This window comes from Poecilia reticulata, linkage group LG21 (assembly GCF_000633615.1).
Source record: "Poecilia reticulata strain Guanapo linkage group LG21, Guppy_female_1.0+MT, whole genome shotgun sequence".
In the NCBI taxonomy this organism is placed as follows: Eukaryota; Metazoa; Chordata; class Actinopteri; order Cyprinodontiformes; family Poeciliidae; genus Poecilia; species Poecilia reticulata.
In genome coordinates this window covers 14,628,573-14,642,632 of record NC_024351.1, presented here as the reverse complement: position 1 = coordinate 14,642,632, position 14,060 = coordinate 14,628,573, and the positions used below count along the sequence as shown (strand labels likewise).

Genomic DNA, 14,060 nt, shown 5'->3' with positions numbered 1-14,060 from the left:
TATTATTATATCAAGAATATTTTTTTCTAATTTTTCAACATTTATAAATTGACATTATTTTAAAGATACATTATAAATAAAAACATAAATAAAATAAATAAGTAATAATAATAATAATAATAATAATAATAATAATAATAATAATAATAATAATAATAATAATAATAATAACAATAAACGGTTGGCTGGTATTGTGGGCTACAGCATTTGTCTGCCATTTCAGCCCTGTCTTTTACCACAAGCTGCAGGATCCCTGTCGCTTTTGTTATGATGGAAAGATGGCGTTTATTTACCCACACCGACTGCAGCCTGCTCCTATAGTTTTCCTCCTTCCTGCCTTTCTTTAAAAGACTGATGCAGAAAATGTCGCTGCTTTCCCCCCGACTCCCCCATCTTTTTTTTTTTCCCCTTCCTCTCCTCTTCCCTATTTTGGTTAGCACACACCAGCTCAATGTGCCTGGCATGAAGCCATTCTACACATCTCTGCTCTGAGTGTTTTTAGCACCGGGGTGCCACTCTGCATCCCTGCGTCCGTCCAACACTTAAAACTGGCCGAGGTCCAGTTCCAGCATTGAGTATTTTAACAAATAAGAAGCTTCCTCCTGCAGAGGTTCGTGTTTTCTCCCCAAAATAATAATAATAGTAAGAGGGGGGGAAAAAAAGAAGAAAATACTGGACAGGGGTCACTGCACAGGAGTCTGTCCTCCGTGGTGAGGAGGGGTGTCCCCGTACATGTCCTCCCCTCCTGATATCTGTCCCCCAGCGGGGGTCATCCTCTTCTCCTTCTGCCGCCGGTTACAGAACCAGACCCTCACCACCTCCTTCTCCAGCTGCAGGCTGTCCGCCAGGGAGTTGATCTCCGCCGCTCCCGGCTTGGGGCATTTCAGAAAATGGCTCTCCAGAGCGCCCTTGACGCCCACCTCGATGGAGGTCCGCTTTTTCCTTTTCCTCCCCTGCGCCGCGATCTTATCTAGGCTGGTGGGACTCCCCGACGTGGAGTCCGCCTCCTCCAGCCACTTGTTCAGCAGCGGCTTGAGTTTGCACATGTTCTTGAAGCTGAGCTGCAGCGCCTCGAACCTGCAGATGGTGGTCTGAGAGAACACGTTCCCGTAGAGCGTCCCCAGGGCCAGCCCCACGTCCGCCTGCGTGAAGCCCAGCTTGATCCGCCGCTGCTTGAACTGCTTGGCGAACTGCTCCAGCTCATCCGAGGTTGGCGTGTCCTCGTCCGACTGGTCCTGGTGGCCCCCGTGCTGCTGGTGCTGGTGGTGGTGGGCCCCGGGGCCGCCCCCGTGCTCACTGAGGTGCGGGCTGTGGCTGTGGTGGTCCTCGTCCCGCAGAGGGTGGTGGTGCATCCCCCCCTGCTCTCCCCCTGGCATCAGAGCGAAGCCGGACTGGGAATACACCAGGCTCTGTCCCTCAGATGTCGCCATGCCGGTGATGTGCGTCGTGGCCGTGCTGGTTCGCCATGCTCTGGCGTCGTGATGCGCCTGCTGGTGCGCTAGGTGAGGGTGTCGCTGTTGCTGCTGCTGCTGCAGGCTGCTGGAGTTCTGCAGCTCCTCTCGGTCACTGTCATGCAGTACGGGCTTCACGTCCTGCTCTCGGAGGGGACTGGACGGCCACGGCGCCCCGCTGTCACCGTGAGAGAGCGCCGTTATCCACTGGTGCGCGTGGCTGAGCGGATGCCCACCGCCCGGTAGCGTGCCGTAGTCGTTCTGGAGCAGGGTGTGCGCGTCCCTGTACGCTGCCGCCTGCTGCATGCTCCCGGACTCCGAGTGCGGCGGCGGCGGCGGCGCGCTGCTGGGGGTGCTGAGGACGCTGTAGTGGTTGGACGCTGCGGTCGCCATAAACTCTCTCGGAGCCAGAGTGATAGCCGGAGTTAAAGAGGGAGGCTGCCTCTGACAGGAACTCTCTTTGCGCCACGGGGCAGCTATAGGCGTCTCTCTCCAGCATCTCCCGGGCGCTGTGCCAAGGGGACGCAGAGGCGCGCACCTGTGGTCCGCCTCGCTCCGCTCTTTATTGGCCGAGAACGCCTGACAGATGTGGTTACCCCTGACAGCACCCCGCTCATTGGTCACGGGAGATTGTGCTGAAACCCCAATCAGTCTGGCCAACAATGCGAGCAGTCCTGCAGCACGTTGGTGAACAAAGTGGAAGGAGAAATGTGGCAGCTGAGTTCAAACACAGAAAATACAGAACATGTTCAGACTTAAGAAAAAAAAGGGGGAAAAAAAACGAAAACGTCTTGTTATGGTTAATGTCTCTTGATCTGGGTCAGTGGGTTACGTTTATTGGTTTCATGCGTAAAAATGACGCGTAAAAGTTGTAAACCTTCCAATTATGCACTTGTGTGTTCAAAACCAAACCAGGAAGGGAGTGGAAACCAAAATTATTCTTAGATATATTGCAGAGATCATTTGGAGGAACTCCCAGCTGCCTCTCTGCCCTCAGGACGCCGTCCAAGGAGAGCGAGAGAGAGAGGGAGAGAGAGTGTATGAGAGGGACCGCGTGCTTCAAGCTTCTGCCCGGTTGCCATGGCGAACGCGGTGAATGGAACAACGACGCCCACGTCACAGCTGCAATTCGCAGCTTCTTTTGCGCCCTTCGCCCGGCCCGTCGGGGACAAATAATCCAGGGGAGGGGGCGAGCAAAGAGGGCAGCTGAGGGGCCAAACAGAGAGGAGGCTGCAAGAATGGATCCCTCAGTGCGCCGTGCCCCCTTCCACCTGCTTGTTGGGTAAACTTTGGAGATGGATGCGCCCACAGTAGCACAAGGAGGAGGGGGGGTTGGTTTCCTCCCAAAAAACTCTGAGCAGTAAAGAGGGGCTTGAATTGTTAAGACCGAGCAAATGAACTAAATACCCCAGATCTTTTTGAAATTAGTGAAGCATGTCTTTCGGGAAACTGATTTATTCTGCATGTTCTTAGTTTAGTATAAGAATTAATTTGTAGAAGTAGGATTCTGTGCTGCACTGTCGATTTTAGAAGGAAAAAACAACTATATTTTAACACAAAAATGGACTTCTCTACTTCCTTTATTTATCATAATGCAAAGCTTTCCTTAAAGTTGGAGTGACATATTTTTACCCGCTTCTCATCAAATGACGGTGGTGATGTGATGTATTCTTGATAGACAAGTCAGTTTAATGACAATTTTCTTTCAAACATAGTGAAAATTTAACCATAATAAAAAAATAAACAAAGATTGGGGACAAAATTCTTCCAGATCAGGAATGACAGCTTTGTGAGTAAATCTGACAAATCACTATGCAAAGTAGAACACTTTGGGGAAAACTTTTCTTCAGAAGGAGTGGAAACCGGTTAGATTTGATGGAAAGATGGCGCCATAAATTCTGTGAAAGACTTCAGATTGGTGCAAAATAAAACTTTTTCAAGCCACAAAAACAGCAGCGTCTCCCACCTGAGTCTCTGTAGCTCTCCAGCCTCGATTTTATTAAAGGGTAGCTGGACTGAATAAAGTTACACTGTACAACTTGCAGATTTTTATTTTTAAAATAATTCGAAAACCATTTGTCCTTTTCGTCCCTCTTCACAGTAATGCACTAATTTCTGTTGGTTCATCACATGAAGTAAAACACATTGAAATTTGAGCTTGTAAGATGACAGAATGTATATCAGTTGCATTTGCGTATTCTTATTGCACTGCATCTCTCCAGCTTCCTCCTACCGTCCAAAAACACAATTGTTCCCTCTGGTCCCTCCAAATGGCTCTGGACTGGAAATCTGTCCAGCCTGTGTCTCGCGATTATAGATGATGGAAGGGCAGATGTAAACAGTTGAACACAAACAACAAGATTTACCTCAGTGTATGTCCAATCTGGTCAATGAGGAGAATTGTGACACATCACTTCTAGTTTTTGAAACTCAATCATAAAGTTTCCTGTTGTGTTGCATAAATAAGAGCAACACATTGTTAAACCACCCATGTGTAATGAGTGTTTCAGATTTTGAATGATCTATCTTAAAAGAAAAAAAAAACAAAAACAAAAACAGCTCCAAGCTGCAGCAGAAGTATTGAAAATGATTGAAATATCTCCAGTCTGCCAAGAGCAAGTAGGCATTAAGTTACAGTTTGGGGTATTCAACAGTTTATAATTTGTCCAAAGCTTTGATAAATAATATGTACTGATAAACAGCTGAAGCCAGTGACACGTTCTATATTAAAATAATCTTGAATCGTATCTGTTTCATTTGATTTGTTTCCCCATATTCACTATTAATAACATCAATATGTACACAATGTTGTACATTATGATGAATTCAAAAGGTTGACATTCTCTGTACATATATGGAGCTCACATCATTCTATATTAATTCAAAGAAATATGTTTCTTCTGCTGGACATTTCACTATTACTGGCAGGTTTGATTTTGCTGCATCCCGTCTGTAAAATTGGTTGAGTAATATTTTAAAAATTACAAAAAAAAAAAGTCTTATTCTGCCGAGTCTCCCTGAAATCCACCCAAAGCCCCCAGGGTGTGTCTAGACCTACTTGCAACTAGTTTTAGGAATATGTGATTTTATTGGCTCAATGTGGGACAAAGACAGCAAAAAAAAAAAAAAAAACTTCTAGAGCCCAACAGATACACATCAGCAGTCAGATTATTGGAAAAAATAGCATTGTGAGAGAAAACTATAACCCTTTACATTTGTTCATATGTGTCACATTGGAACAACAAATTTCATTGCATGTTATTGGGATTTTATGTGATAGACCTACCCAATGGATAGTGCAATGGTGAAACTGAAGGAAAATGATAAATGTTCTTTAAATTAACTCAAGAAATACAATATAGAGTCTTTGACGCATTTTTGCTCATTCCACTTTTACTCTGACACCCCTGGTTAAAATCCATTGCAAGAATTTGCTTTCAAAGGTGATCAAGGAAGTACAAGGCAGTCTAATTACAATTTCGTCAGTATGAATACAGCTGTTTATGAAGGTCTCAGATGTGACAAAGAACCTAAACTTTTAGTATAGATAGAGCATTAATCATTTTAATAAAATATCAACCTGTGCATCCTACTGCCTTTGTTATTAGTGCGTAATTCTCAGGAGGAGCTGCAGAGATCCAAAACTCAGGTGGAGAATTTGTTGACATGACAACTCTTAGTGATGTTCTTCCACAAATTTAGCCTTTTTGACAATTTAGTGGACAATTTGACCTTCTTAAAATGCATGTTAAACATGATATATTTTTGAAAATTTACACTTCCCATCACCTTGAAGACAGCATTATAATGATTAAGAACAGTGGTGGCAGATTTATGCTGGAGCTCACAGATGGATGGAGCAAAACACAGTTGAAAACCTGATATTCAGCACAATAAACTGAAGCTAGACGTTCACATTCCAGCTGGAGAGTCAGGAAAACAATCAGATCCTCAACAGAACGGTTTGGATAAGAAAATATAATTGTTAGAATGGCCCAATCAAAGTCTGAACCTAAAACACATTGAAACTGCTGTTCACAGACACTCTCCATTAAATCTAGCAAGTAGCAAGTAATGGCTACTTGCTACTTGCTTGAGTTCCTTTACCAAGAAGAAAGGGAAAACATTTAAGTCTCTACAACTGAGAAGCTTGGAGACTCACAGCCCAAAAAACGTACTGCATGAAACGGAACAGAAGCTGCCAAGGAGGGCTGCGTGGATGTATACAGTATACAGCTTGTGGTTTCTAAAAGTTTAGAAAACCATCCATCGTTTTCCTTCCCCTTCACGATCACACCCTACCGTGTGTTGATGTATCACATAAAAGCCCAATAAATACACCAGAGTTAATGGCTGTAGCCTGAAGATGTGTAAAAAAAAGTTCAAGGGCTATAAATACTTTTGCAAGGTGCTGTATAATGATGGGTTAATTAGCAAACACTGTGAATGAACAAGCTGGGCACGCATTGGCTTAAACTCACGTAAATTTACTGGGATCGAAAGAACAGCAGCTTATGATCGGGGGCACAATTCAGAGAATTACTAAATGTGTCACCAGGGGTTTTGGCAAGCCGTGTGTTGAGACAGGCAAAACATATTACTCTAATAGACTAATATGCAAACTACTGGCTGCCCAATTACAGAACTTAATAATGCATAAATGATGCGAGGCCTGTTCTTACAAGTCGAAGGGGTCGCTGTTAATTCAGTCAAAGGCTGCTGGGTATGGTTGCTAACCGACTCAGCAGGTTCGCGCACATGCTGCCTCGGTTTGCCTGCATGTGTTCAAGAGTGAGGGTTAATGATGAAGATTCTGAGCGCTAAATTAACAGTAATTATGTGGCCCCGTAGCTGTAAAGATTCAATTTGTTTCCAAACCTAATGGGTCTAAGTGTCCCAATGTGCAAGGCTAAACTCCGTATGAGATATTTATGATTTAAAAAGTACATAGTATCAGGGAAGTAGCCACGGATGGGCGCATCTGTGTGTTTAGGTGGTTGAACGAATTGAGAGTGATGTCGGAGTGTGGATTGCACAGAATCTAAATTAATCCAGATGTGAAAATCCGTTTTTGTTTGTTGTTCCTGTGCAAGTAGTGCCACCTGCTCGTTTTTGCCGCTTTGAGAAAAAAAAAAAAAAAAGCATGATTCAAGTGTGAGATGAAGCAATTTCTCTGAGTGAACCGGCAATTTATCCGGACCAATATGTGACCCTCTCATGTCCCTCCCCCTGTGGGAACCCTAACACCAGGGGTAACTGGGGCAGGAGGGAGAGAGAGTGGGTGGGGGGGGCTTCTTTATGCTGCCGGACACAGGGAGATAATGGCCATTCCTCCACAGCTGGCCCTCACAATCAAAGGAAGAGGGAGCTTGGAGGATTCCAGCTTTAACCAGGCCTTTGTCTGGGCTAATTACATCTGAATGCGAGACCCCAAGAACCCTCCTCCCTCCCGGAGCAAAAACCTGCACAGAATACCCCAAACAACCCTTCAGCGAGGAGGCAGAGTGCACAGACACGGGGCGAACATGCACAGAAATATAGAAAACCTGCAGACTAATTCACCATCCTTAAATGTTAACTGGCACACACACACACACACACACACACACACACACACACACACACACACACACACACACACACACACACACACACACACAGAGACTCTGAACTCGTTCATTACCCAGAAACACATCCCCATCCCCAGCAGGCTCTCATCAAAGTGCTGTGCCTCGCTCGCACACACTCACTTGTGGCACTTGGCATTAGATCAGATCTCAGTTTGCTGCTCTCAGAAGAGATAAGGAGGTCTTAGAGGACTTAGGTTGAATAGAAAACACAGTGAAGAGCCTTTCCCTCATGCACCCCCATAATCCCAATCTATACCCTCCCTCTGGAGCCTTCCCCCCTGCCCCCAACCTCCAGTGCTCTACTCCATCTGTGCTCTGAACTATTCAGCTTATAAAACTGCTCAGTGATATTTGGCCTCAGTGAGAATCTTACAGAGTCGGCTCAAATCAGTTGTTTACCTGTAAAAGTAATGCACAACTTTCAAAATGCATGTCAGATATTAGTTGCAGTTCTTGCAGGAGTGCGTTCATCCTCTGGTGGTTTCCAAAATGCAAACTGTGTTTTAAGCAAACTATAATCAGAGGAGAATAATTCAGTCCAGGTTGGACACAGCATCATGTTTTGTTTTGTTTGTGTCAAATTCTTACTCATGTCCATTATAAATTTCAAACTGATTAAAAAAAAAAGTTTGGTGTGGAATAGTTAAAGTCTGAGTCTAGATAGTTTTTTTTATTATTATTTTGAACTAGAGATAGTCAGATATTGTCCAGATTTGTTAAAAGTAAAGATAAAAAAACAAAAAAACAATAGCCACTAAGTTAATGCCAATTAGAAATTCTGATTCAAAAACAAACTTCAACCAATGTTTTTGTAATCCTCAAAATATGCACAAAACAAGAGAGAAGGTGCTGGCAGTACAGAAAACTTGTTTGAGTTGTACTTGACAGATAATTACTTGATACACCATGACACTGGGCAATGTTGTCTAATTCAACTATTGGTACCTAGAAGTATTTTTATATGCTAATATTTTTGAAAATTAGTTTTAAGTTTGTTTGTCTTTAACTACTTTTACAATAGCAGGGAACAAGTTTTACTATGTCAAATCATTGCGAGGGTGAAAAGGACAAGAGTCCCATCGTGATGAATAGTAATTTCTTTTTTCCTGGATGATGATAAATGTCTCTCAGTCGTCAAGAACTCTACTTCAAATTTGAGAGCAAAACCAGAGAACCTCTACGCAGCAGCTTTGTCAAGGCCCATTAAATCCATGGTAAAGTGTGATGATGATTTTTCAAACTCAAATTTTTAGTTTGACTAAATATGTGACCCTAAAGAGTTGCCAGATAAATTGTGGAAGTGTTTTACTATAAATATATCCAGTAAATCTGAATAGAAAATACCTGGTAGAGTGAAAGAAGGTAGAGTACACAGAAAACAGTAAATGCATTCAAGATCTTTAGCAAAAACTTTACAAGGAATTTTAAAAGAAACTTTTAATTCTGAAGTTACATAAACTGTATTTTGGATTAGCAGTCATCTTGTCCACTCAGGTTAGATCCTTACATTTAAATGTTGGGTCTCCATGTTGAAGAGATTGTTGAGACAGAATGAATGCTTTAAAAATATTAATATTTAAGCTCTACATCTACTAGAAGCTGTGCTGCAACAAGCAATGAGGCTGTAGCTCTCCCTTGTGGTGACTGAAGGACATAGCAGCACACAAGTGTGTAGCGGAAGGCCTAAACTCTGGAGGAGTTGCAGAGATCTAAAGCTCAGGTGGGACAATCTATTGACATAACAGTGATTAGTTGTGCACTCCACAGATACATCTTTTATTTTAAAGTTGTGAGAAGGAAGCCACTGAAAAAGCTGGTTAGAGTCGACGTTAAGACTGGAGGAGATGGATGGAGGAAGAGTTTCACCTTAGAGGAGGGCAATAATTCTAAACACACGTGAAGAACTACAGAGAGATGGTTTGGGTCAAAGCATATCTATTTGTTTGGATGGTGCAGTCAAAGTCAAAGCCTCCAGATGAGCTTGAGCGGTTTTGGCAAGATGAAAATAAATTTCCCAAAACAATCTTTAGTGTCATTAAGTACACGCACATATACAACAAAAGCCTTGCAAGTGCAATTGCAGCAAGAAGTGGTTCAACAACCAACCATTTTGAGGCACATTTTAAAGACTTTTCTGAATGGGTTAGTGTCACAATTTCCCTGTTTCCTCTGCTCACTTCCCCTCCCTTATATGTTAGTTAATTCATTGCTCTCACCTGCTGTCTTGCTCCTGTTGGCTGCTGATTGCTGATGGTTTTCACCTGCTGCTGCTGCCTTTATAAACTCCTGAGCCACACTCAAGGTAAGATGGTCTGCCATCAGTTCTTGTCACAGTCCGTTGAGGTCTCCATAAATGTATTCATGACTATTGCCTTTGCCTTCCTCTTGTCTGCTCTGTGAGATTACCTTCCTCTGTTTATGAACCTAGTCTCATGTACATGGACTCTGATTACTGCCCCACTGATATTTGGATCTGTTGCTGACCTTTACCAGGAATCTTCTACTGCAGGCCTTGAGGGTCAGTGTCCAGCAACTTGCGTATCCCTAGTCCAGCCCACCTGAATTAAATAGCTTAATCACACCAATGCCTGGAATTAAAGATCCAGACATTGAGTACCGAGTACTGAGCTCAAGGTCTGAGTCTCGAGCGGTTTCCATGGAAACCACTTCTCCTGATTATGCAGTTCCTCCTGTTCACTCTGTCCGTTTCTCACTATTCTGGTCACTGGCCCCCCAGAAACTGAAGGCCCAGTTGCCAACCAACTCGCACATTTTCTTTTATTAATAATAATAGTTTAAAAAAAAACCTCTTAATATTTACAAGCTTGTTTCTTGCACTCTGTCCAAATTGTACAATACTCATTACAATTTGATCAATTGGATAGCATCCTTTTTTTCCTTTTGCTGCTGTTTTTGCACAGTATGTATGAGTCACCATTCTTTCAACAAAGATTTAATTGCTGCCAGTGTTCAAAGGAAGGCAGACATGTTTTACAGAAGGTACAACATGTCTGTTTTATGTACTTTATAATTAAACTCAATGACATAAAAATGGAGCTGATTGTGAATTATGAAAGCAGTTGCCTTGTCTTCTACATTACCCAGTAGTAGTTCACTATAAATGCAGGCCAGGTTGCAGGGGAAAGAACAGTTCAAGTATTTAACACAATAAGGCTGATTGCTGACTATCAGATTGTGGTTGCAAGTTGAATCTCTAGAGCTGGTTGTGTAAACAATCAAAGGTTTCATACATAAAAGCAGTTAACACGCCACCATCATCAGTTACAAGTGGTTACAGATCCGTAGAAGGTGATATCTGCGAGTTTTAAGCTCAGAAGCTGTGATGTGATCCAGAGCAACGAATAAGCCAATCTCTTCTCTGTCGTGTATGAACTGTGCGTGGGGGTTGTGGAGAGAAACGGGAGTATATACAGTACTTCACTTACCCTGGACGCATTTCACATTTTGTGTTGTTGGTGAGTGACAGCGTGAGGGTTAGGAGGTCTCAATGGTGCTCAGTTTAGCATTGATTTATTCTCTTTCTCCAATTTATTTCCCCTTCGCCTGATCTGCCTCTGGGAGGACGAATGGAGGAGAAACGCCAAGCAGAGTAACTATCCCTCCCTCTCTTCCCCCTACACACACACACTCGCGCATGCATGCACACACACACACACACACATTGTCAGTGTTTCCACAAGCAGGAATGCTCTTAAATCCATTTTTCTTCATGCACACAGTTTTAAAACCGTCTGAAACTGAGGTCTCCATTTCGGCGATCATTGTGTAGAACTGTAAATTCGCCACTCTTCCCCAGTCCCAGGGCACCTAGGCTCCTATAAGACTTCCCATGTTGTCCCATATAACTGTCTTCAGCGAACCCATAAAGACATAAAGGGTCGCTCACACCTCCAGCTGAGTGGTCATAACTCACTGTTGGGTATTTTTACAATGACACTGCTGTCGAGAAAGCCGCGATTCATCTTGTCCTCTGTTTTACAATGTCCTACATGAGCTGCAGATGTAGGAGAAGCATGAGTGGAGTCATATTTTACCATCTACTCATTGGCGGGTGATTCTTTAGGTGTTTAGAAGAAGGCTCTGCTTCCTTTCTGTGGGCTGTGATAATGACTGTCATCTTTTCACTTTCAAGCTGAATAAAAAAATAAATTAAATAAAAAAATCACACCAGGAAAGTGGGTGTGGGGAAAGGGGGCAGGTAGGTCGTTAAACCCACTTGAAAGCTCGACGCCCTGATCGATTGTCTCGAGCCAAGCAGGGATTAAAATCCGGCTAAGTCTGTACTAATCAATACTGATGGCTAACCCTGGGGTTAAAACAGGCGTAAATCCCCATTCATGCCCATACACAAGCCCGCGCCGCGGCATACAGTACAGATAAAACCGAAGCTATCCATGCAAATGGAAAGACAATTGGTTACTGTAAAAGTGCGATCAATGTGAATGAGTGCTTTATGGGCAGCAACATTCGTGGTTGTATCCATGTGGAGTGACACTCAGTCTGGTTAGATGGTAATAAGGAGGATTGAGTGAAGCTCTTGTGAAAGAGTTTGAGGAGCAAGGCCAGAGAGAAAACTAATATTTGCTGCCCAGGTTGGCATCTCTGCAAACAGCCAGGCGGTAATAGAAGCAAGAGCGGCATATAGACAAAGAGCTCACATGCCTGATTGACTGTTTCACACCCTAATAGAAGGTGAACATCACAGCTTTGATCGATCTTCTTTATCAGTAACCGGCCTCCTTATCAGGAACCAATATGCATCAGAGTATCTACAGGAAGACAAAGCTGCTGCACATCTAAATTCCATCAGTGTTTTATTTTTTCTTCCAGTGCCACAATGCATATGTTTTTGTTGCCTTATGCGTTTTCTTAAATTATAAGATTTTGGTGAAATGGAATTTTGCAAATATTGGACACTCAAAATCTCCAGTCACATAAAGCCTTGACTTTCGGAGCACAGAGATGACTTTTACAATTTATCTCGTTTAAAATCCATGTCCAACATTTTGGAACAACTTCCTTGACATGTGGCCAACATGAAAAAAAAAGACAAAAGAAATGTTTTTCTTCATATCTTTTATTTGCTTATGGGGAAAAACAAATCTCACAACTAATTCGCTTATCGCACGAGAAAATAAAGACCTTTTTATTTGATGTCATCAAAACAGATTAACCAGATAAAACAGAAGAGCACAAATTTATGAATTTGAAACAGCCGTTGTACATATGCACAAACCTCCATGTAGCTTCTAAATGAAATCAACTGCACACAATTTGACCATAAGAAGAATCATCTATACTTCTGCATGTAACCACCGCGATATATGACTGAATATCACAGATTTAGGTCGATGAGATTTAACTGAGCGCTGAGAACTGATATCAAGACTTCTGCTGATATTATTTGCATAATAAAACACTCTGATCGTCACATCATAATATTTACACACACAGAATTAGAAAATACAGCTTCATCTACATGACCCCGCTTTTACTCAAAAGGAACTTTATTTAAGATGTTTTAGTAGCATATGGACTGTAATGTTACCCAGCTCATTTGGTCTTATTGATCTATTTAAATAAAATGCTTCATACACAGAGGGAACCTGTCAGTATTTGCAATAAAAGAAAAAAGACAGGAGACAAATAAAACGGAGTAAATGTAATTAAAACGATACTTTTGAATTAAATTTTTTTTTTTTAAGAGCTTGGTCTCATTTGTATTTCTGTCATCGCCACCTCTTCGTTGTTTATTTGTGTCCGATTAGGTCTGAACACATTTCATTCAGTTCCTGTATTCATTAATGCAGGAACGGTCTTGTGTTTGAGTTCGTTTCTTTGTGTTCACTTTCCGTCCCTATTTCAGTGTTTTGTTCTTTATCCTTGTTTCTTATTGCTCTGCTGCTTGTGTTTTGTTGTTTCTATAAGACTCAGCTCACACCCAGTATTCATTATTTATTTTTCCCTCAGTCTACCTGTTTCCAGTTGCAACCACCATCCCCTTCTCTACAGTCACACTCTTTTGTATTTAAACCTCTCGGTTTGTACCACTTGGTACTGGATCTTATCGTAATACTGCCCGATATCATGTTTCTTTGCTCGTGTACCTATTCTCCCTCAAGCTGCTTACAGTGTGAGCTAATAGTAAGAGGCATGATAATAAAGGAGTAAAATAATAAAAAAATTGACGATTGACGACACAGTCATACATACGAAGCAAAGGGATTAAAACTACAATCAAATATAAAATAATAAAACTGCTCTCTTTGCCAACTCCCAATGCAGGCTTTCTGTCATGGGTCAGCTCTGCTGTAGATCAAAGCCTTTCTTAGTCAAATGTGAGGGCATGCTTCCAATAGCTGCAGCTTTGAAGAGCACCGTGAAGGACAGCGAAATGATGACCCCAAGCAGCGAAACTCAAACAAAACCGCAAAACCAGAGGAGAGTGAAGGTTGTTCAAAGGCCAAGTTAACGCATCAGTTTCATGAAGATGCCATAGAAAGGCATTATCAGAGCTAAATTACCCAAAAACCACAACAGTGGGCATCCAAGTTCTCCACAATAACGGTGTTAGAGGTGTGCCAATCGATCGGCCACCGATCATAATCGGCCGATTTCCGTGAAAAAGTGTATGAACGGTGATCGCCTATCACCGTCTCTTGTTGCCGATCACACAAACCGATCATCTCATTTGGCAACCTAATACTACATGCGTATTAAAACTTTCGCTGTCCTAAACATGAGACGGATAATCTCTGAAAAAGTAATCGATCTCCTCCCTGCTCTGCATAATTACTCCGCTCAGTCAGAAACAGCCACTCAGAACTAGCAGTAATCAGCTAGCCGCTATGCTATCAGGAAGTTTTCATTCAGTAACTCTGGATTGTTTATTGTAATGGAACTTGTATTTGCCTTTGAATGTTAAGTTTTATACTTGAATTTTTTTGGCAATGTTGAG

At 42.4% G+C, this 14,060-nt stretch overlaps 1 protein-coding gene across 1 annotated transcript; it reads right to left on the bottom strand.

Annotated features, from left to right (window-relative positions):
• Positions 1-394: 394 nt before the first annotated feature.
• Positions 395-2,160, bottom strand: pou3f2a (POU class 3 homeobox 2a). Its single transcript, XM_017302048.1, has one exon. It carries the CDS (start codon positions 1,842-1,844, stop codon positions 684-686), a length of 1,161 nt encoding a protein of 386 aa, XP_017157537.1. The 5' UTR covers positions 1,845-2,160; the 3' UTR covers positions 395-683.
• Positions 2,161-14,060: the final 11,900 nt, after the last annotated feature.

Coding starts and splice junctions, on each gene's coding strand:
- pou3f2a (XM_017302048.1), bottom strand. CDS start 1,844: ATGGCGACCGCAGCGTCCAACCACTACAGCGTCCTCAGCACCCCCAGC.